The sequence below is a fragment of the Microcebus murinus genome, chromosome 7 (genome assembly GCF_040939455.1).
Source record: "Microcebus murinus isolate Inina chromosome 7, M.murinus_Inina_mat1.0, whole genome shotgun sequence".
Taxonomy (NCBI): domain Eukaryota; kingdom Metazoa; phylum Chordata; class Mammalia; order Primates; family Cheirogaleidae; genus Microcebus; species Microcebus murinus.
The window spans coordinates 55733735-55758755 of record NC_134110.1 but is presented as its reverse complement, the minus strand read 5'-3'; the positions used below and the strand labels follow the sequence as shown (position 1 = coordinate 55758755).

Genomic DNA, 25021 nt, shown 5'->3' with positions numbered 1-25021 from the left:
TGTTTATAGCAGCACAATTCACAATTGCAAAGATGTGGAAACAACCCAAGTGTCCATCAATACATGAGTCAATTAATTAATTGATTAATTAAAATTAATTAATTTTAAAATTAATAAAACGTGGTATATGTATACCATGGAGTTCTATTCAGACACAAAAAACAATGGTGATCTAGCACCTCTTGTATTATCCTGGATAAACCTGGAGCCCATTCTACTAAGTGAAGTATTTCAAGAATTGAAAAACAAGCACCACATGTACTCACTATCAAATTGGTATTAACTGACTAACACTTAAGTGCACATAGAGTAGTAACATCCACTGGGTGTCTGGCAGGTGGGAAGGGAGTGGAGGGGATGGGTATATACACACCTAATGGGTGCAGTACCCACCATCTGAGGGATGGACATGCTTGAAGCTCTGACTCAGGTGGGGCAAAGGCAGTATATATAACCTAAACATTTGCCCATAATATGCTGAAATAAAAATTAAAAAACAGCCATTTTACTGAATAGAATGCAAAAATTGCATGAATTTTTAGATTAAGATCAGGATTAAAATATTTCTGCTTCAGGTTATAATTCCAGAGTTATACATTCACTTTCCTCTGCCTTTAAGGGTACTTTAGTGGAAAGCTTTGAAAAATATTGCATGGAATGCTCCAAAGAGTGTTTCTGGGTAAAGATAACTGTCACTGTAGTGCATTAATTTGTACCTGGTAAATTAAAAGTTCTAACTCCCCTGTCAACTTCAGAGACCGAGAGTGTGATTAACAATATCGGCTAGAACTGGAGGAGGTAGCACATGGCAATTTGCTGTAATGATTCATCATAGATTTATGTTGGAATCTGTCTAAGCCTTGATTCTTCACACATTTTTGAGACTGTCCAACCTCTCAAATTTAATATGTGCACCTTCTACTTTGAAAGCCATATTTGCCCTTACAATTTCTATCTTCATGATTCAAGAGGCGACAACTGATAGAGCATGTCCAAGTTTACCATAAAGGAACCCTTGAAGATTTTACAACAATCATCTCAGCCCATTTAGTCTTTTGTTGATCCCCATAAGATACATGGGTGAAGAGGACATTAAGAGGGCACTGTATTCTATGTGAACATTTTTAAGATTTTATTCCATAAGAAAGTATTTAAACAAGCGGAAGCAGTAAAATATAATAGAAAAATGGTAGAAATATAAAGAAATAATTGGAGGGAATGAATCGGGGGGCAAGAATGATATTTAGGAAAAATGGAACAGTCCAAGAGGACAAGGTCTTGGACAAAGACAGTGAAGAGGTAGGGAGAGATTCAAGAGGGATTTCCAAGGTAAACTGATTAGACATAGGGAACAATGGGAGTAAATGATAAATACAAGAGTCTTCATGTAACCAACTAGGTAAAGATATTAACTAAAATTGGAAAGGCAGGAAGGGGTATAGGTTGAGGCAGGTATTGGTGGTTATTCTGATTACTTGTTTATTCTTAGATCTACTCTCTGCCCTTCCCTTGCTGTTCGTCTGCATCTCAGAGCTACGGTACCCAGACTTCCTTGCCCAGTGGCAGGCACTGGTGGAAGATTGAGGCTGGGAGATTGAGTGAAGCCAGGGTATTTCTTCTTCCCTCACTTTGCCTAAGGCAACACTTCTCACAGTGACCAGATCCTTTCCAAGCTTTCTGTCCTTGGTTCCAGCTCCCTCTGTGGTTACAGCTCTAGCCTCAGCTATTGTTCTAACACTGGGTTGTCCTTGACTTCTGAATTCTGGAAACCTCGTGTCTTATTAACCCATTTTGACTTCTTGTCTCCTTTATTGCCTGTGTAACCAATTCCCAGTGTTAAATTTCCTGTTTGAAATACCTTGACTGCACCCTAATTGTGATATAGTAATGAAGTCAGTTTTGTATGTGTCTATGTTACTTATAACAAAAAGACTCATAAGCCAAGTAAATGAAAATCAATTCCCTTCCCATAAGAATAAAGGTTTTGGCAAATAATGTCCAGGCAGCAAGCAATAGATTGAAGGGTACTGGTACTTTCATAAATATCCTCTGTTTGAAAGAATGTAAATATCCAACGAAAGAGGTAACAACTTATGTAGTACTTAGCATATACCATGCTATACTGACTGTACTTTATACATTTTTCCTAATTTTTAAAACATAACCCTATGTATGTTTTATGTAATCTTCAAAACACAGGCAGATGCTACTGTGATCTCCATTTCACAGATAAGGAAATTGAGACTTGGAATAGCCTGGGACAAATTAGTCTCTCCAAGTTGAAAATCAGGCAGTTTGGCTCTAAAATCCCCATTCTTAACCACTACACTATTATAGTTTAATTTATAGAGTAACTACTTAGTGTCTTAGATGTAGTTATGACCATAGGCTTTTAAAATATTTTTAAGGACCATTATTTGGGGGTACTGTTGTTAAAGTACTACATTTTTTCCTAAGATGTTTCTATAAAGTGAAAAAATCTCCACAAATAATTTTAAAGTTTTTAATGCACAAAAAGAACATCCCAGAAACAGAACAGGTACTGACTTATTAATGATAAAGCACTATATAAAGGAGACCCCTCCCCACTTGGGAATATAGTGTACATAGGCATGAAAGGAGGTGAACACTTCAGGATTAAAATGAGAACCCTAAAGTTGTATACAACATTCATATATGGCTTATCTCATAGGAATAGTATTTTCATAATGATGTATATGACATTTATCCTTATTGGTAAGATGCTTTTTTTTTTTGACTCAAACAAGAACACTGAAGAGGTAGTTTTGCCAATGCAAGGTAAGAAGAATACAGTTTTAACCTTGCTTGCTGGTTTCCTCAGAAATCTGCAAGCATTTCTTTTTTGTTCTAATTTTCTCCTGGATCAGCCAGGAAGATAATGATGCTTTTAGAAAAAGCCAATTCACAACCCTCTAAAAACTGGTTCCCCCAAGTGGACAATGATGGATATGAAATAGATTCTGGCTCAATGAAGACCTGTTAAGATCTGACCAGCAGTTGTAGGAATTCACCCTGTTGTCTTGTCGTTGTATGCAGAGACTCGTGATGGCAACTTCTTCAGTGACCCAAATATATTATTAGGTGCCCTGTCATTAAAAGTCAGGAATTGCTTCAAATTTTTAAAAAATTAAAGTCAGAACTAAGTTTGAAAAATTCTGTAGCTGGCCTGTGAAATTGCATGATGAATACTGCAAGCAACTGCATGTAATTTCTCATGGTTTGGGTTGTGTTTCTTAAAGTCATCACATCTTAGACTCATAGGGAGTTTTGCCAGATACTGTTTTATCTGTGTGTGGGACACATGGAGTGGGGAAGGGCTGTTGATATTCAAATTCTTTGACGCTGGTCATTTGACTCTATATACAAAAACTAGTTTATCCTATTCTTACAATGAGAAATAAGCCGACCAAAAAAAAAAAAAAAATCTTTCAAGAAGCAACAAAACATTTGTTAATTTTGTCAATTCGCAAAACTAGAACAGTCATTTACCAGACAATGGTTAGGACCCACTAAAGTGACATCATGTTAATCAGGTATGACTTCTTACACACAAGAAAGCATAAATATACAGTAAATAAGAGCTTGATACGCAGAGCCCCAGCAGAATATGTACATATTAGGGCCGCTGTGAAACTGGGCAGCAGTTTCCGGCGCATGTCCCCAGCTAGAAGCAGTTTCATCACACAACAGTATGGAGGTAACAGATGCTGAGAACACCATGTGGTAACACTAAGCAGATATCCACAAACACGTAGCCTTGAAAATGCACACGGTGAGAAACAAAGGTCACAAGTGAATAGCACTTTGCCTGCTGAGAGCACTGTCTTTCACATCAGTAGGCACAGGTCCGGGCGCCAGGGGTGGTCTGCAGCCTCACACTTCTCGCGTGCCCAGGGGTGCAGTCTGGGCACACGCCGAGCCAAGTTGCAGGCTGTGCACTGACTCCTGCCGCCTTCACGATCTCCAGGTTCAAATCAAAGCACAAATAGCACAGAGGCCACGCTTGGGGCGCTTCCTTTCACCATGTTACTGGGAACAGAGAATGGTCAGAGCAGCACGAACGCTGCACACCAGTGTGCAGGAGTGGAGAGTAGCTTTGTGCACTTTCGCAAAAACAAAAACCCCCCAAATTCCACCATGTGTGTCTTGTATTTTACTGGTTAGCTCTGTCTGTGGCGAGGAAGACACTGTGTTGCTCCTGGGCTCTTTCTATCAGCTTCCTCTTCTTTTTCTTGTTCTTCTTCTCCTTGGCCTTGGGTGTTCTCTTCCCTGCAATGGGGGAAGAGAGAGAAAGAAAAGATGTCAGAAAAGGCTCCTTCTCTAGGAAAGAAAACACAAAACATTGAGAGTTTTGCACAAAGCCCATCTGGAAAACATCACCTATGGAAAAAGCAGCCTCAAAGAGAAAATTGTTCACATTAATTTTGACGGAATAATAATAATTTACTAAATTGGATATGCTGTCTAAAACAGAGACTGATCTTCCTGTTACAGGGAACTGGCATACTTAAAAACCTCCCAGTGGCCTGATCAGTCTTTCAAATATCATCCTGCCACAAAAATGCTATTTATCCCCTCGTACTTTGAACAATGCTACCCTTTACTAGACATCTTTACATCTTTCTACTGCTCCACATGTCAGTGGGTCAAAAGAAAATAAGCATCTATCTACAGTAAATATACCAGAAGTTTCAAACTCCCTTCTTCTTAGCCCATGGGGAAATAGAGCCTTGCTTTTAATGTTATTCCCTTCATGTTCTCAAATGCCAATATATGAAATGATATATGTGCGCTCCTTTTTTATTTTCTATAAAAATTCATGAGGACATCATTCATTATGTGCCTTATGGCTTCTTATCCAAAGCCCCTGGACAACTTGTTCTTATTTTTAATGGAAAGCAAGAAGAATTCTCGTTTGTTCTGATGAACTGGTGGTATGTGTCTTACTACCAGAAAAATCACACCAAGTTATCCTATTTCTCCTCTTTGCCTTAGCCACTAGGAAGCCCACACCACAAGCTAAATAGTTGAGGTTTTCCTCCATCAGGAACTTGTGGAAGCAGTTTCTTCTTTGCCTCTGCTATATTTTACTTCTTCCATCTTGTAGTAATGGTTTATAGTCTTACTTTGTAAAAACTCAACATTTCTTTGCAAGTATATATGTGCATATATGTGTGTGTATTTAAAGATTTTAAAAGAAAAAAGAATCATGGGATTTTTTAGGGGTTTTCTACATTTTACAGAAAGAAGGTCCCCCCTGCCATACACCTTTAGCACAGGAAGATTTTTCAGAAACAAAGAATCCTATCAGCTATTCTTTATCTCCTACCTGCCCTACTTCCCATTTTTTACTGTAAGGATGTACCTATCCAACTTTTCAAATCCAGACAATGTAGGTGGCAGCTGATAAAAAATGAAAAAAGAAACAGACCAAAGATTAAGGAGGTACATGCCTTAGGAAGCCAGAGTCATACAACATTAAGGAAGACCATGAGAGTTCTTAAGGGAGGTGTTTCTCATTTCTATTCTTTCTGATCAAAAAGGCTGTTTTGAGGATAGAAAACATTCTCACTCTTCAAGACCCCAGCACAGTGGTGATTGGCACTTACTTGATAGGCAATAAATGTTTGCTGAGCAAAAATTTAAATCACAAAAATAAGTTCTTTTTTTGCTCTGTTCTCTTAATAGGACACTACATTAAAACAATGAGAACATAGTCATGTACCCATATTAAATTATAAAGGTCCTTGAAGTTAACTTCTGGTTTTCATTAAATTCTGGCATTAATGTAATAATGGCATTTTGCCATCTTTAAACGTAGTTAATCCTACCCAATGAAACCCTAGTCTAAGCCATCGTTAATCAAAGCAGCTGTAAAGTTACAACTATTTAGTAACATTATCTCTAATGATGAGACACACCTAATGAGGGCAGAGAGATGACATACTTAAAATAGCATATTTTAAAAGCTTCAATTATAAAGTTTTATGAAGTTTTTCTTCATTGTATATTTTCTCTAAACAAAAATCCTTAAAAAAAACATTGCTGACTACACTTTAAAAATTCATTTGGTTTAGGCTTAATTTATATAAGAAATTTCTTTTAAAAGCAAATTGAAATTAAATGAATGGAAAAATAAAGCTAAAATTACTAGATGTTTAAACGTGTCATGCTAAAATAAAAATATACTGAGTATGTTATCCAAAGATAGCTTTTCACATTCACAATTTTAGTCCTTCATATAAATTATGTTGTTGAAAGTTCAATGTGTACTACTTTCACTAACAGCAAATCTATGCAAAATGACTGGAAACCCATTTTAAGATGGCCAATATTGTGTCATTTACCCAATAATGTTATTCTGATGTAATCGTCAATATCTAATGATTTTTGGGTTTGCTGGCTGATATGATATTGTGTAATAGGGAAGTTACTCAATACTTGCATAAAACAGTTGGTATCCTGGCCAAAAATTCAGAAATGCTTCTGAAAACTTATTTATATATTTAAAATTTTCAAACTGTATGATTATTCCTTTGGCACTAAGTATGTGGTACCATTTCCAACTAGCAATGTTTTGGGGGCCCTAATTACTTTTACTCAGAAGTTTCTTTTGAATGACACCTCTTTACTATTGTTTGGTTGGTTGGTTCTGTTTTTGGCAAGTCAATTTCTCACATAGGATATATTGCAGATACCAAGGAATTAAGATGGTTAGCCAAGATTTGACCACAGACAGGCCTAAATTAACTGAAAATATGTTGTGGTCCATAGTAGGCTGTTCTGACTTTAAGCCCAGCTCAAAGTAATGAAAGAATATTAAAACACAACATAAGGTATAGAAAGGGCCTTGCATAGCATTTCTTTTCCATGTTCTAAGGTTACTTTTTTATTTCAGGGGTATAAACATTTTGGTTGCATGACTTGCTTTTGTATTATTTGAGTCAAAGTTATAAGTGTGCCCATCACCAAGATAGTGTGTATTGTACCCGTTAGGTGTGAATTTACTCATCCCCTACCTCCCCCGCTTGGTTTCTGCTGAGTTTTACTATCACATGTACCTCACTATTAAAATGTTCTAAGATGTTTAAACTGAGAAAAAAATAAGTAAGGTTAGTTATATTGGACATTGTAAGCACATTAGACTTGGAGAATGACTTGTAGACTTCATATTGTTTCACTTTCCCAAGCACATTTACACTGTACATGAAGCATTTAAAGGCGAGTATGATAGCAGTCACCCAAAAGGCAAATCAACTCATGAATTTCTTACTTTTTAGTTCACAAGACTTAGAATATTTATGTCTGAAGATCAGAAGAAAAGGTTTGAGTTTCATGAGGAGATTGTTAGCCTCAGCATGTCCAACTCTGACAAATTTTGAAAAATCTGTATCCTGAGTGTTTTGAGAATGCAGTGGCCTTGGCAGATCATAACTGAGAGAATCTCTTTAGGTGGGTCTACAGGGGAGTGCTTTTCAGCACTGTTATGTGGATGTGAGAAGAAGAAATGTCCAGATATTACTGTTTCTAAGGAAGATGATATGGTTTAGAGAAAAGCTACCTCTGGGATGAAAACCTGGTAGCTAGGCATAGTTTTGTAACTGAGATGTCTGGTAAGGCACATTTGTGACTCTTAGTTTCTATATTTATAGAACAAAAATGCTATATCCATCTTTCACTAGAAAGTTATGAGACACCATGTGTACAAGTTTATTCCTAGGATTAATGGAAGATTATCCTCAAAATGAATAAAGTTAGAAAGATGCTATCAAAGCCACACTCTAACCAATGTAATTACACTGGCTTGCACACATGTGGAAATGGTCCAGGATAACCTATCAGCTCCTTTACAGAGAAAGATGAACAGTTCCTTATGGGAATACTGCTACCACTCAGCTGTGGATGACTGCTATTAGAATCAGATTATTTTGAACCAAGATATCAGACAGACTCACAAATTACATGAAGCTGTGAAAATACTGGCTCCACAGCCAGGCAGACACTGATTTCATTCTTTCATAAGTTCCCAAATGCAAGGAAGGTCTTCAAAAAAAATTTTTTTTCTTGCTAGTTTTAGGTGAGAGTCTTTGCATCACGGGAACAACAGTTCTTGTACATCCATCAAGAAGGTACAGAGACTTTCTAGAGTTTCCACAATGATTACTATGCATTTGTTTTGAGAAAGACTTTCTAAGGGTAAATATAATGGAAGAAAAAATTCAGTAGCTCTATTAAAAAGATAAAAGCTCGCTCTCTCTCTCTCTCTCTATATATATATATATATATATACACACACACACACAGAGAGAGAGAGAGTTGTGGCTTGCTTTTCCCAAGTTACGACAAATGCCAAACTTACTTCTTTTTTTTTTTTTGAGACAGAGTCTCACTCTGTTGCCCAGGCTAGAGTGAGTGCCGTGGCATCAGCCTAGCTCACAGCAACCTCAAACTCCTGGGTTCAAGCGATCCTCTTGCCTCAGCCTCCCGAGTAGCTGGGACTACAGGCATGCGCCACCATGCCCGGCTAATTTTTTCTATATATATTAGTTAGCCAATTAATTTCTTTCTATTTATAGTAGAGACAGGGTCTCACTCTTGCTCAGGCTGGTTTCGAACTCCTGACTTTGAGCAATCTGCTCACCTCGGCCTCCCAGAGTGCTAGGATTACAGGTGTGAGCCACCGCTCCTGGCCAAACTGACTTTTACTAAATTTGTGATGTTCTGACTTGAAACCTGGGCTTCACTGCATTATGCGATTCACCATCAAGACTTGGAAATCACCTCAAAGAGATTCAGTCATTTTCAAAGCCACTAAAACTTGGGGACAGGAAGCCTATGTAACCACCAACCCAGCAAGTATTGTCATACTTCAGAGAATGTTCTTGAGGCAGAGCATAAAATGTTGTTTCCATATCAAAAATCCCAAGGACTGAGTTGTAGACAAAGAATAGCATTTGGGCCATTTCTTTTTCTCATATGGGCAACTTGAGTTTGCCCAAGAATGAGTAGTAACAGATCTATTTGTTTAAGAGTAATGAATGATTCTCTGGAAAAATGCCAAGTGGTTCCTAAAATATTTTAAGAGCTCATATAAAAATAAACAAAAAACCTAAATACACTTCATAAAGGAAATAAAAATGGCTAATATATTTAAACAAATCTCACAATTAAAACTTCTAAATAAAATAATATGCCACCACAAAGATCCTTAAAAGTAAAAAAATACCTAAAGCTTATGGGGTAATGTGCTGAGACAGACATCAGAATGTATTGAGACAATAAAATCGATACAGCCTTTCTGAAAAGCCGTCTGGTGATACGTACAAAAGTATTAAAAATATTCATAACCTTTGACTCAGATCTAAGAATGCATCCTAGGAAAATAATCTAAATTTGGACAAAGATTTATGCATGGATTTATTATTTACTATAATAGTAAAAAAAGTTGTGAAGTACCTAAATATCCTACATTTTCATGACTTCTTTTTGATTACTGAAGCCATCAAGTCTGTTTTCAACTATCAAATTTACATCACTAAAACTTATCATAAATGGGTATAACAGCAAGGCTGTAGTACAAAAGTATTCCGACTATGGTGGTAAGCAGATTCTTTTGTGGAGTGATCACTTGTAATTAGATCTAAGATATAAAAGCTTAGGACCTACTGACCTAAACACTTCAGACGTTAAGAATGGATGTTTATGAATTTTTTTTAATCTAGAAAGACATTCAAATAGGCAAATATGATGAGCAGGACTGGGATCTACCATAGTATATTCTATATAGCCTAAGACAAAAATCTTCCCACTGTCCATAACAGTTCGGAATAATACATTTATTTCAATTGAGAGAAATTGTATATAGTCATAGCATACATTTTGATGTTATGATGTATACAACATGAAATGATTACTCAACCTAATTAACACATGCATCACCTCATATGCTTATTTTTTGTGTATGAGAACCTTTTAAATCTTCTTGAAATTTAAGTATATGAGTTATTTATATCAGCTGGGAAGTTGGGCATGAGGGTAATGTGGAAAGAGTAAAGGAAATGAATTGTGGTTCCTTCCTGATAGCACAAAGTTCCTTAAGGGGCATTTTTTAGTAACATCCATCTGGTTTTCTAGAAATACACTTCGTCTTTTCACTAAAAACATTTTACAAATAGCTGTCATTTGAAGGGGCTACCAGGCAGTATATCTAAGCCTTCAATGGTGGTTTGCTTTGAGAAAAAAATCAAAAGTGTTGAAAGATAACTTGAAACAATTTCCAAAGAGTCACTTAGTCATTTCATCTTCACAAAAGACAATGTGCTTTAAAAACCTATATACAATCTGGAAATAACTTAGAGGTAGTTGTTGTTCTTACAAGGCTTTTGGTAGACAGTGACAACCATCTGAAATAAAAAATAAATTACAAAATCAACCTCTCTGAACATACGGATATTACAATCACTCAAATATCATAATTTGGAATACTATCTACACAGATTCATACTAATTTGTAAAGCCTAATTCAATAAGCCAAGTTGACTGAATGGGAAGCCTTTGACTGCATGTTACTGTTCTACCTGTAAAAATGTGCCATATTTTTATTCTTGAGAGAACAGTATTAAATGGCTTCTTTTATGACTTCTCAATTCTTCTTATAAAAGACAGGTTAGTAATGCATAAGATCTGTTACCCATATTGTTGACAGGAAGTCCCATTTGGTTTTAAAATCTTGTTTTCATGTTCAAAATGATGAAAATGGAAGAAAGACTAACACCTGAACCTTAATGAATTAATTATATTGCCACTAAGGTTTCCTGCACATGGTATTTCAAAAGTTCCTCTTTCTATATAGCTGTGAAGAAGCCATTGTTCCTTCACGATGTATGACATGACTTTTAAAGGGGCAATATGATATTACCAAACCCCTACAAACTTACTTGAAGCAATAAAAACAAGAAATAAAGTAATCTGAATGAGATTTTGGTTTCTTCTATATAATGTTGCTGACTCTAGTTGATTTAAGTTAAGGTCTTAAATGTCTAGTACCTGAAACAGAAAAACAAAACAAAATATTAATAGTTCAAAGAAAGGATTCTATGGCATGTAAGATCGTTTCAAAACCACCTCTTCTTGTTTATGCTGAGCTATCAAATTCTTTTTATAAATACTTTAGATTAATTGTTAAGGACCAAGTTTCAGGTAGTGGAAACTAAAACACTATACTTGGTTTGAGTGAAAAAATGCATAATTCTACCACAAGGGGGCAATAATTCACTTTACTTTTATTGTAAGAGCATTGGTTAAGAGTTATTTTTTTAAAAAAGTGGAAAAGGGAGCTTTGGGGCTCTAACTTCTTAAATAATTTCTTGTAACTCCAATGGAAGGCCTTTTTTTCTTTCTAGCTATAGGTAAAAGCTCCTTAGTGGGCTATAAATTGTACCAAGACCCAGGTGCTGCACAAGGAGAAATACAATTGCATTGCTGCTGATAAAAGATGTTTGAGGGTAAAGGAGGGCTAATGATAGAAAAGAAAATTAATAAGATGAATCTGCGATTCGGGGAAAAAGTATTATTCACAAATTCAGGTTGCCATTTTCTTATGGGAACTTTAATGTAAATTATCTACAAAGAACAGATCCTGTCCTTGAGTCTCTTATCCATAATAGAGATATAAAATGTAAAATATAAAAGGTGACTGTTTGGTTCCTGACAACAATCAGTTGTCTGCATTGAGAGGAGTGGAGAGACAGGGTGTATCCCAGACATCTATGATGCCCTGCTCTAGTCCACTCTGCAAAATGGTTTAGAGATGAAGCAAGTGAAATACAGAAAGTCTAGAGTAACTGGCCCAAGCTCCTACAGCTATTAGTAGCAGAGCCTGGCTTTGAGCACAGGTTTCAATTTCTCTTTTTTGTTTTTTGAGACAGTTTTACTCTATCACCCGGGCTACAGTACAGTGGCACAATCATGGCTCACTATAGCCTCCGACTCTTAGGCTCCAGTGATCCTTCTGCCTCAGTCTCCTGAGTAGCTAGAACTACAGTTACAGGCCACGATGTCCGGCTAATTTTATCTATTTTTAGTAGAGACAGGGTCTTGCTCCTCTTGCTCAGGCTGATCTCAAACTCCTGGCCTGAAGCAATGTTCCCGCCTTGGCCTCCCAGAGTACTAGGATTACAGGCATGAGCCACCACACCCAGCCCAATTTCTCTTTCTTATAGAGTCATTTTTCAAGAGAAGCACTGGAAGACAACTAATGTTACCCTGACCAGGTTCTATGAGAGAAGTCATTGACCTCATCATAACCATCGAAACTCTTTATGAGTTGTTAAGTACTGCATAAATAACTTATCTGTAACTTAGACTTTCTGTAAATTTATACTACATTGATTCATTGCTTAGTCTTTTTTCTTAGCTTTTAGCAAGATGCAATCTATAAAGTTTCTTAGTGAGATGAACATTTATACATCATAAGTGCTTTAAACCACATTCTCATTTAACTGAATATTGTGAAAAAATGTAAGTACTCAAACTGTAATGCTAGAATGTTGTGCAGCTACCTGCCCTAAATTTACTCAAGTAAAATTTGCAGAAAACTATCAGGCTCAGTTGGCACACCTAAATTAAGTCAGAAAAAGTATCAGGTTTTGCAGAGAAAACGAGACAACTGTTTTCATTAGATTCAAAGCTATGGGATAACCAGCAAAGGATTTCAACTTCCTCCATAGCTTACTTAATATTATAAGGAATGGCAACTTTTAAGATAATTCCATCAGAACCAGAGGATATGGTATTAAATCAATAGCCATTGACTAAATGGGAAAAAAAAGTCATCCAAGAAATGACATATAGGACTATTATCATATGGCAAACATTAATTTTGATTCAACACAATTTGTATGGAACTTGGAGACACAAGTGAAAAGTAAAGGTTTCTATGTGGCAGCTACAGAAGAGCATGGGTTATCAGTCCAAGCCTACAGCTCACTTCAGTGGCAGGTCTTACATGAAGTCAGTCAATGCAGAATAACAAGAGGGGATGCATGTGCCATGAAGGATCATAAACGCATTCCCTCCTCTGTGCCCTAGAAGCACTTTGAACCTTCCTCATTGTAAAATTTCCCACCTTCTACTGCAATTTTGTTTGGCTGCATATCATGGCTACTAGTTCATAAAGAATGAAAAATAGCTTCAATTTAATGGCAATTTAGTGTGCCATAGAGTCCTGGTTACCTAGAGTCTTCCCAAAAATCAAGTTAAAGATATCCAAACTTACCTCAACTAAGAGAGCAAAGATATATGGACTAGATCTAAACGATGAATGTGGTCAGGAACCACAGCCATACGGTCTTTGTCCTCCATCGTAAAATGAACTCTCCTCCTGCTCTTCCTGGGCTCCCACTTTTGCCCTCAACTTCAACTTTATACATGGTCTACGTAGGCTGCCCTAGCCCTAAATAAACCCTGTGGACTCTTTGGCTTACCTTCCTCTTACTAATAGCCTCACTCCTGTTTTGTGTCAATTACATATTCCCCAAGAGAGAAATTCAACATGCCTTGGCCACCCTATTCAGTTAAATCACAGACTCGTGGATGCCTGGTCAGCTCTTGGGGGGATCACTCCCAGGTCCAGCCTGGAGGAGTAAGGAGGTATAACATGATAGTAGACAGGGAAGGCATCTAAAAGACAAAGCTAAGAACATGGGTTTAGAGGCCAGATGGTCCTAGATTCAGAGCAGAGTTATGCCACTGAGAAGCTAGTAATCTTGGACTAGTTTTTCTAAACCTTAGTCTTCTCATTTCTACACTAGTAGTAGCAATAGTGCCTGTCTCAGCATTGCTGTGAACAGTAAAAAGAGAATATGTATAAAATTCCAAATATTATCCCTGGCATACAAATGCTAAATAAACTAACAGCACTATAGAAGGTGCCTTACGTGTATTATTTCTAATCCTTACAACAACTTGCAAGGTAAGCATTATTTTCCATTTTGCCAATGAAGAAATAGGTTCAGAAAAGTTAAGTAAATAGCTCAAAATTACATAGCTCAGCAGTGATTCAAACCAACATCTGGCAGATTCTAAAAACTATACTCTTTTTCACCATATTCTGCATCCCTTGTGCCCAGCAAAATGCCTTTGATCTCATAATCATTTAAATGTCTGCTGAACAAACAAATTAATAAGTAAATACTAGGCTGGAGAAAGGCATCAAAACCGCCCTGCTCAATTCCACACAATATCAGGGTTCCCTTGGGCCCCATTAGCTCCCCAATGGTCCTGGCCTACAACCCATATTTCTCACATCACTTATTTCCTGGGCTACAACATTCAAAGCCTCAGTTTCCCGGGGTCAACAGCACATTTTAGCAACAGCAACTCAGTATCGAGTGTGCCCGTGGCAAAACCCAAGGTAAAAATAAAACGCAGGATGCTTATTTTTCAGCTGGGAATTGGAAAAGGTTTACACCTGTAGTTCCAAAAGCCAGTTTATAGGCCAGAGGTAGTAGAATCCCCCAGGGACCTTTTTTTTTTTTTCTTAAAAATAGGTTTGCTAGCCATGCACCAGGTCCTGAAAGGGAAGAATTGTTTTTCTGTTTTTTTTTTTTTTTTTTAAGCTTCAGAGGTAACTCAATGCAAAGTTAAAATTAGATACAAGTATAGAACATAAAGCATTGCTGAAAGGCTGTGGACAGGAGAGAAATGGGGGTTTAAAAGCGATAAGTAGGGCTAAGGGGACTCCAAAATAAATGGGAACCTCTTCCAAATTGGGTTGAGAATCAACCTTCCAAAACAGGAAAGGAAGCAAACTGCTTTCTGCCTGGACTCCCTTCCCCGAGTTCTGTTTGTGGGTGATGCCCCAAGAAGAAAGCTACAGTGGAGATCAAGTTTCCCATGGCGAGAGGCACGTGCACACCCAGGGAAAGAGCCCTTATCTTCGTGCTCCATTTGAGGTGTCATAGGTCATTCATGCTACAGCAGATTCATTTCTTCTGTGTTCATATTCCAGAAACTTGAGTTCATCTATAGAATATCTCAATTTATTCAACAAACAGGCTTTGTTTTGAAAAGCAACCTAGTCAGCTTGCAAAAAAAAAAAAAAATTGCAATTGAAACAATTAAAACAATACTCATGTTTGGGGCTTCTGCCTAACTAGGATGCAGAGTTGACACTTCAAAAATTGGAAAGATAAAATTAACTCTCAGTCCAGTTTACACAAATACCAGCGGTATCAAGATGTTATTAGTTGGATTACAGAAAGAAGGAAGCCCTTTTTCTTTCAGAAAGATGCTATTTCCGTCTCCTCCAAATTATTAAATCATCATTGCCATCATCACACAGAAGTAAGCTGTGTGCCAGGCACTGAATGCTTTACATATGTTAATTCATCTCATATTGAAAATGTGCATGTAAAATAAATACTATATTATGCCCATTTTTTCCTTAAAATATTTTTACTGATACACAAAGCTGTACATATTTTCACAGTACATGTGATAATTTGATACCTTCATATAATCAAATCAGGGTAATTGGGATATCACCTTAAATGTTTATCCCCATTTTTCAGAAGAGGAAACTGAGGAGGAACAGAGAGGTTAAGTAACCTAAGATGCCACGGGCAGTGAGTGGTAGAGTTGGGATTTAAACTCAATCAGTCTGATCCCAGAGCTTACCCTGTATGCTATACTTTCTCTCGCCACCTTTGTGATATAGTCAGTATAATCTCCTGAGGGGGAGGGCTGGAAGTCAGTGTCACTCTCTTCCTTCTGGTCATAAACTCTCTAAGCCCCATAAACTGGTCATTCAGTTAAATGGCTGAACCATTAAATTCATAAAATGAAGCCTGGGGCCATTATTGGCTTGATGCAAGACCAGGATGATCGAGGGTATATTTTCTTTGTTATTCTTACAGGACAAGGAATGTAAACAGACATTTGCCAAAATAGTCTGTATCCACAAGGATACATCAGACAAATGTTTCGGTCACTGTAGAATCTTTGTTAACTACCCAAGTAGCAGCAGTGGATTTCAATTAGGGGGGAAATACTTGACAAGGAACTCTAAATAACACGTTCAGCATGCCTTATGATTACTAGAGGCATCATATTTCTAAGGTTTCTAAATATCTACAACATTGCTGGGCTATCTTGAATCCTAACTGGTTGTCTGTGACTATCAGATATTAAAACAGTAGAACATGGCTAATTATCTCTTTCAAACAACTTAATATTTAATAAAATGGATTTCATCTCGACTGAAAATGGTATTTCATTCTCCAGAAAAAGTTCAGACTATTAAACATATAAACCAAAATCAAAGGAAGTTACTACACATGTGTACATACCTATGTACTGGTATTTAATATCTATAACCAGTTTCCTAAGCATTGCTTGTCATGCTTGTATCAGTATGTTCTTATCCATTTCATTTAACTTCAGTATTAAAGGAAAGCATGAGAAACCAAAAGTTTACAAATATGAAAAAATTTAAAATGTATTCATAAATAATTTAAAATGAATCACAACTGAATTAAAGGTATCAAAGAGGAGATTCATATTCCAAGCTACCATAATTTTAATAAAAGACATTACCTAGAGTTTGACAAGAAAAGCTATATAAAGATGATCAGGGAACTATTATGTAATACAAAACAAACTTTTGATGATCTTAGCAGGGCAGGCTCAAGGACCTGTACTGAATCTTGAGCTAAACAGATCAGTGCAGTAGAGTTAAAAGTCTATGCCTGTAACACTGAACAGCTGAGGACACTGAAGCAAAAATAAAATGGGCACTGCACATTTACTATGCTTGAATACTGCATCCTATTTGGCTTTTAATTATTTAAGCCAGGAAATCCAAATAAGGGTACCAAAAATCAAAAAATGATAGGGACTTTGAGGAAAGACTACAGAGAATGGTTTGCCAAGAAACATAAAAAGATGCCAATGGTCATGAATTATGTAAAAAATTTATTTTTAAGAGGTAAAGTGTTTTCTACCTTTTAGTGTCACTAATCAAAAGCAGAATTATAGCTACACAGCTCTAATATAGTCATAAAAGCCTTTATCTATTAGGGAAGTTAGAGACTAAGTTACTGAGAACAGATGTGAAAAAGGCTTTCTCCTTTACCATTTTCAAAAATTAGGTAACTATTTTTCTGATAGTAGCTTAGAAATCAGAAACCAAGCAATGAATTAACAAACTTCTGGAAGTTGCTTACAGTCAGTTTTATTCTACTATAAAACAGACAAAATTTGTGGGTGATAGAAGATTAATACTTAAAATATATTTAACTGCCTTTATGTGTTTTCCAAATCTTCCTATGGAACAACTTAAAATTCCATCAATATAATGTCTAGGGTTCATCATCTAAATGTTTTATTAAGGCCGGGCGCTGTGGCTCACGCCTGTAATCCTAGCTCTTGGGAGGCCGAGGCGGGCGGATTGCTCAAGGTCAGGAGTTCAACACTAGCCTGAGCAAGAGCGAGACCCCGTCTCTACTATAAATAGAAAGAAATTAATTGGCCAACTGATATATATATAAAAAATTAGCCGGGCATGGTGGCGCATGCCTGTAGTCCCAGCTACCCGGGAGGCTGAGGCAGAAGGATCACTCGAGCCCAGGAGTTTGAGGTTGCTGTGAGCTAGGCTGACGCCACGGCACTCACTCTAGCCTGGGCAACAAAGCGAGACACTGTCTCAAAATAAATAAATAAATAAATAAATAAATAAATAAATAAATAAATAAATAAATAAATAAATAAATAAATGTTTTATTAAAAGTTAAGTTGGTTCTAACATAAAGCAAATCTTTCTTTGAAAGACAACTATAGCTGTGTTTTAATGATCCTTCATTTTATATTAAATTCTGGGTCACTGACAGTTTCAGCAGCAATGGAATAGGCCACCTTAAAAATTATGGAGACTACGCACAATTTCTCCGAGGTGTATATGTGTATGCATGTGTGTATGCGTACCTAAAATATATTCCTCCATAGAATACATCTGGGCATACTGATGAGAGGGCAGTTTACTTTCACCTAAATGTATATGTGTTTATCTTGTAACATAGAATTATGTTTTTCTTACTATTGCAACCAATAAATTGCAAGTTTCTTTAAAAATAAGCCTAAAAATTATAAACTTGAAAAGAGTTGCAAAATTGCTACGGTCCCAAGCCTATGGCTTGGACTCAGAACTAATCAAGACGCTACTTTTCTGGTTATGACAAAGAACATTTTGCACTGAACAGCAAGCTTCAAGGGTCCAGTTTTTTATGCCATAAAATAAGGTGAAATAATTCCTATTAACTGAGGGCAGAGCATGACTTAACATCTCTCTCCCAGATCCTGTATTTATAAGCAAAACATGGACACAACCAAAAATCTGGATAAGGCAGGCGGTGTGTTGAAAAGGAGAGAGGGAGGGAGGAAAGAAGGAAGAAAGATGCCTACCAGATGTAAACAGTTGGTTCTCCTTCTCAATAAGGATGGGACTTCGAAAAGGTGTAAACCTTAGAAATTATAATTATGGCTACTACGCAAACACACATTGGCTTAGGGAACCATTTTTCTTATTATTCTATAAAACACTTTAAAATATCTAAGAGCATATCAGACTGCTTTAAGTAAAAGAGATGATAAAGGTAACATGTCAGTGAAAGACAAGAAGTTGAATAAAGAAAATCTAAGGCATAATAAACAAACCTATTTTTGGAAACACCAGCGTCTCTGCAGGAAGGGTACAGCCTTCCTGGAAGTACTACAATACCAGGTCGATGTGTGGCGTGGTTGGAGCCTCTGTTCCATCTCCTATCTCCAATATTGTGTCCTCTGATAGAGGACATAGTGTCTTAATATTGTGTCCTCTGATAGAGGACATAGCAGATATTAAGCTGGTAAGAACAGACACTACTTGATCTTAGCCAAAAGGCCAAGAAGAGATAGGGGACCATTTTATAAATACCTTCTCATCTAGAAATCATTCACTGTGGTTACCAACATGGTAGGTTAACATTTTATTTGTGATAAGATGTGATTTTTGAAAGTACTCATTAGAGCTTATAAACTGGTGTAAGGATTGCTTTGTCATAGATCTTATCCAAAGGGTTTCCATAAAAGAAACCCCAAAAAGACTAAATCATAAGGAGGTACTATGGAACTGGAATGCTCCTAAACACAAATAAATGCTTGAGGTGATGAATACCCCAATTACCCTGATTTCATTTGATCGTTACACATCATGTTCCCCATAAATATACACAACTATTATGTAGCCATAATTAAAAATAAAAATTGAAAAAACCCCTTTAACTCCACATGCATAGCTTTTAAGTGCAGTCAATATAATAAATAGGAGACAGAGACCCTTTGTCTACTATAAAATTTTTACTATTTCAATGTCTAAAAACAGAACCATGTAATAATTCATATTACAAGGAAACCAAAAACATATTTCTTACCATACAAAATAAACAGTTGAAATAATAGATATAAATAAAAATATGATCCTCTAGGGAAGTCTGCAATGGAGATGTTAAACACAACAGCAATGTTTGAATCATATGTCATTTTATTCTAGTGTTAATGTTAAGGTAAAAAGATTGAGCATAAATCCTCTCCCACATTTATTCCACATAACTCCATAAATGGTGCATTTCACAATTTGAATATGTTCACTGATTGAAATACTGTGTTTTTTCCATTGAAATAATGAGTGTTTCTCAGTGCCAGCAAGATTTTATTTTAGAGGTAGAAATTAGATCCGTCTCCAGTAAGGGTTCTATGAATGCATAATGTCATGCAGGTAAAGATGTCTTGCCCCAAATGCTGCTCTGTGGTAATTTTATATACAATCAACTACTATTAGTATACGGAATATGCATACATTCAAAATAAATGCAAAAAATTAATACAAAGACTAAAACAATTATTCAAATATACATCTGGTTTAAGTGCTACAACCCTTCTGAAATGTAATAGACAGCTGTATCAAGCTTTTCGAAAAGTGTGTACCCCCTTGACTTCCCCACAATGCAATATATATCAATGTAGCAAAACTGCTCTTATACCCCATGAATACATACAAATAAAAAATGGGGGAATAAGTGTGTATCCTTGGATTCATTTACTGAAATTAGGGGACTTGAACCTGAGAAAAATATTTAAAATGAAGAAAAGGATTTTAGCACAAGTAGTCACTGCAAATTTATTTATGTTAAGTAAAGATGGACTCAACCTGGAAGTTTAACAATGGAGAAACTGGCAAATACCTTATGCTCAAAATTAGATTATATAGCCTTTGAATAAAAACAAGGTAAGGAAGCTTTGACCACCAGATTTTAAAATTTTATTCTTACAAATGTAGAGCAAATAAGATAGTGTGTTATTAATGAAGGGATTGATGAACAGGCCAATTTAATAGAACAAAGACCATACACATTCGTATATAGAACCCTGATATGCCAAAGCAGTGGAAAAAGGATGGGCTATTAAAGAAATCATGCAAAAAATGGGCAAAGGACTTGAACAGAAACTTTTTTAAAGAAGACAGAAGAATGGCCAACAAACATATGAAAAAATGCTCAACATCTCTAATCATCAGGGAAATGCAAATCAAAACCACAGTGAGGTATCACTTAACTCCAGGGAGAATGGCCTTTATCAAAAAGTCTCCAAACAAATGCTGGCGTGGATGCGGAGAGAGGGGAACACTCCTACACTGCTGGTCGGACTGCAAACTAGTCCAACCTCTGTGGAAAGCAATATGGAGATACCTTAAAGCGATACAAGTGAATCTACCATTTGATCCAGCAATCCCATTGCTGGGCATCTACCCAAAAGATCCAATGACACTCTACAAAAAAGACACCTGCACTCGAATGTTTATAGCAGCACAACTCATAATTGCAAGGCTGTGGCAACAGCCCAAGTGCCCATCAATCCAAGAATGGATTAATAAAATGTGGTATATGTATACCATGGAGTACTATTCAGCTCTAAGAAACAATGGTGATATAGCACATCTCATATTTTCCTGGTTAGAGCTGGAATCCATACTACTAAGTGAAGTATCCCAAGAATGGAAAAACAAGCACCACATATACTCACCAGCAAACTGGTATTAACTGAGTAGCACCTAAGTGGACACATAGGTACTACAGTAATAGGGTATAGGGAAGGGGGTGGGTATATACATACATAATGAGTGAGATGCGCACCATCTGGGGGATGGTCATGCTGGAAACTCAGACTTGGGGGAGGGAGGAAAGGGCATTTATTGAAACCTTAAAATCTGTACCCCCATAATATGCCAAAATAAAAAAAAATAGTTAATTTAAATAAAAAAAAGGAAATTGATGATTGATTATCCAAAAAGGGAAGAAAATTGTATTCCTAGCTTGTACCTAAAACAAAAAATCATTTCTCAGGTGGATTTAAAGTTTAAATGTGAATGCAAAAATAAATTTTAAAAATTCAAGACTTAGCACAAAATATTGGAGAATATAGAAGTAGTATTCTTTAAAGCTCCATAAAAGGTCCATATCTACAACATAATGAAATTAATATCCAATTTTAAAAGATAACTAAAAAGTGGTAAAAAGATACAAACTATGAGAAGGTATTTGAAACATACATTTTGTATACAAAGCCTTTGTTTTGTTTTATTCAAAACCCGGTATCACTCCATTTCTATATAACTGAAAATATATACAAAACTAAATATATTATTTATGCATATATAAATGTCTAAATAACTATAAATAAATGAAAGGAAATTACTGACAGAAAGATTAGGACAGTGCTTATAAGGTGTCCTCACCATACTCATCATACTATGAGGAAACCTAAGCTAATCACAAGAGAGACTATGTGGACAGAAGTACCCAGCCAACACCAACTCAGAAGCCAAACATGAGACCAAGAAGGCTTCATTCAGGTATTTATCTTCATCAGTCAGCTAACACAACAGGATGAGTGCCCCTAAGTGAGAGCCTCCCACCTGTAGTTCGTCAATTCTCAGATCCATGCAAAATGGTAATAAAACTGATTTTAAACTATTAAGTTTCAGGATATTTGCCTTGCAGCACCAGATGACCAGAATAGATATTACCTATTGGGAAGACTGCTAAGGTAAGACTGAAATGCACTGCACATTCTCTTTATTGGACTCACACTCTATTTAAATGTCATTGCTAGAAAGTGCATGTGTACCCATTATGGAAGGATTTGATTCATTAATTCAAGCTAAATTTTTTTTGCAAGTTATTATAGCAAATATTTCAATAGCAACAATTCGGGAAGACTGGAACACCAGTGAAGATAACTTAGCTGGGTACAAGATTACAGAGTTACATCTTCATCTTTCAAATCTTAGATGGTTCTCCACTACCTACTTGGGATAAGGAAACTAGAAATCTGAGGATAGCTCGATTTTGATTTTTCTTCTTTGTAGATAAAGTACTTTCCTTATGGATGCTTGCAGCATTTTCTGTTTATCCTTTGCTTTCAAATGACTTTCTGCCACATTGTATTTGTATGTTGATCCCTCTATCATCACATATTGAGTTCTTTGGCTCTATAAACCCAGGACATTTTTCACCTCAAGTTTTTTGTTGTTAATATCTTTCCTTTTTTTAATCATTATTTTTATGACTATGTCTTTATCTTCTAAAATTCTATGGGAGCTGCCCAAGTTTTTCCTCCATATCATTGTTCTATTTTTCAAATGATCAAGTCTTACTTGATACTCTCTAAATTTTAATTTGGTTACACTACATTTAAGTCCCCTTCAATTCTTTACCTCACCTGACTTCTAACTTGATCATGTTGTCTCCTTTATCTCTATTTTATGAATAATGTCTTCTCTGCATTCTACTGGGGACAAACTTTTCCCTAATTTTTTTATTCAGTTCTTACATATATGAGGCATGTGACAATATCAGAAGTCTGAGCTGTGCTAAATTCTAGAATATGTTCCCTCTTATTCTATAATAACTATAAAGTTTATTTTTCTCCTCTTCAACAAAGAAAAGTTCTATTCATATCCAACAGATGAATTATAGGGACTTCCCCCTCTCTTTGGCTCATCTGGGTGTTGATTAAATTCCATTTTGATCCCAAGCACTTGATTTGCTCATCCTCCAACCTAATCTCATGTTTAGGTAACTTTTCTCTTAGCTAGTACCTGGATCTCTAACACACTGAAGGGAAATAAATTATAATCCTTAACATGCACACCACTTCCATCAGGGTTCTTTCCATCATCTCCCTGACTTACGTTACTCAGGGGAACTACAATTTCCAGGATACAATGTGCCACTGCCACCTATGTCAGAGTTTGTTTTCTAGGGGCTGGTAAATGTTTGTACGAAGAGCAATACCAGTAGGCTTTAGAGAGAAAGAAGTAATAAAGAGGAAACTGGCTTCATAGACAGTTTATCCTTGTCATTAGGAGCACTGGCTCTGAAGCCAGACTCTGTGGATTCAAATCCTGGCTCCATTTCCTAAACTGTCTCAAACCACACAGCTAATATTCATCATTCTTACACTCCTATTTGCTCACATGGAAATCAGAAATAATAATAGCACCCACCCTATACAATTATTATTGCAGTAATTGAATGAGTCAATATACATAATACAATGTCTGGAATATTATAAATATTCACTATTAGTTATAATTATCATTCTGTTGTTATAAAGCAGAGGCCATGTAACAAAAGGATGCCTGTCCAGTTTCCTAATTGTTTCAGAGTTTTTATTTGTAACCCAGGGGCCAGCTGGATGAGAGTGAGGGGAAACCATTTTCTAGCTTTCATGTGGGCACTGTCATCAGCAGTATAGCATAAATAACCCTCCACTTACGTTTTTCAAATCAGTTTTTTCAGAATTTAGTTGTTGGACCTCCCCCTTCTGTATTCTGACAACAGACTGACTGTTGGTTTTAGATTGCAATGTTACCCATTCCATCCTTATTTTAGGGAGAAGTCAGGAAGGGTGGTGGCAAGGGAAAATCCACCCAGATACCATTCTAAATCACAAGCCAATCATCCTTAATCCTTTGTTCAAATACTTTGTATTATAAATGTGCAACTGAAGTTTAATGGTGTAGAATGTCACAAGTCCAATTCTGTTTTGTTTACACCAATGGCAAATTCTAAAAATCTTGACTAATCAGAAATATTAAATATGGATTTTCCCAAAAAGTCAGTGTAGTTCAGGACCTTGAGGGTTCATCTACTCTATATATCTGCCTTAAAATGTGTGTACATCCATACATCCTGGAAAAAGCATTTTAGAGACCCAGGGGAATACTTAAGTATTCTTAATAACCTTAAGTACCAAGGAGCTCCTGACTATTTGAACTTCAACCCCCTTCTGTGGTTAAAGTACAGTTTCTCAGAGAAAGAAAAATAGTTGGTCACCAGGTTCCTTGTAATCTTTATGTTCTTTAAACCTTTTGAGATTATCCTTTACCCTTTTTAAAAGTATATAGTTAACAGATGTACTGCTTAGCTGACAAAGTTTGCATAAATAATTAGCTCTATATAAACACATACTGCCTATTCTTCTTTTGAAATGTCATATTTATTTTAAACAAGATACCAAAAATCTAGTCTTGCCAAAAGTATTCCAAATTACACTGTAAAGATTTCTCCAGCAGTGTGCTTCTAGCCCAACCTTTTGATCCACTTCACTAAAGATACTTGGATTGTATTAAAGCAATGAAACTGCAAAAATGCCATTCCAAATGTTTATGTATGGAACATTTAAAAGTGGTGAGTTCCTAAAGTGAATGCTGTGCAACAATCAGCTTAGTTTGGGACAGCAATACAGCACAGAGGTTAAGAACCTGCTCTTTGGAGTCTAAGCTTTGGTTTCAGCCTCAGCTCTGCCACTATGACTTATCCAAAGCCTCACAGCTGGTATCTTCCTTAAGCCTCAGTTCCTTATCTACAAAATGTGAGAAATAGGAGTTCCTGCCAGATGGAGT

At 36.3% G+C, this 25021-nt stretch overlaps 1 protein-coding gene and 1 pseudogene across 1 annotated transcript in view; both read right to left on the bottom strand.

Annotated features, from left to right (window-relative positions):
* Window positions 1-254: 254 nt before the first annotated feature.
* RSPO2 (R-spondin 2) overlaps window positions 255-25021 on the bottom strand; it is a 147242-nt gene continuing 122475 nt past the window's right edge. The window contains exon 6 of the mRNA XM_012786320.3: window positions 255-4290. Within this exon, the coding sequence (XP_012641774.1) occupies window positions 4175-4290 (116 nt within the window). The 3' untranslated portion in view covers window positions 255-4174. The remainder of the gene's footprint in view (window positions 4291-25021) is intronic.
* LOC142871981 (uncharacterized) lies at window positions 18763-18970 on the bottom strand (annotated as a pseudogene).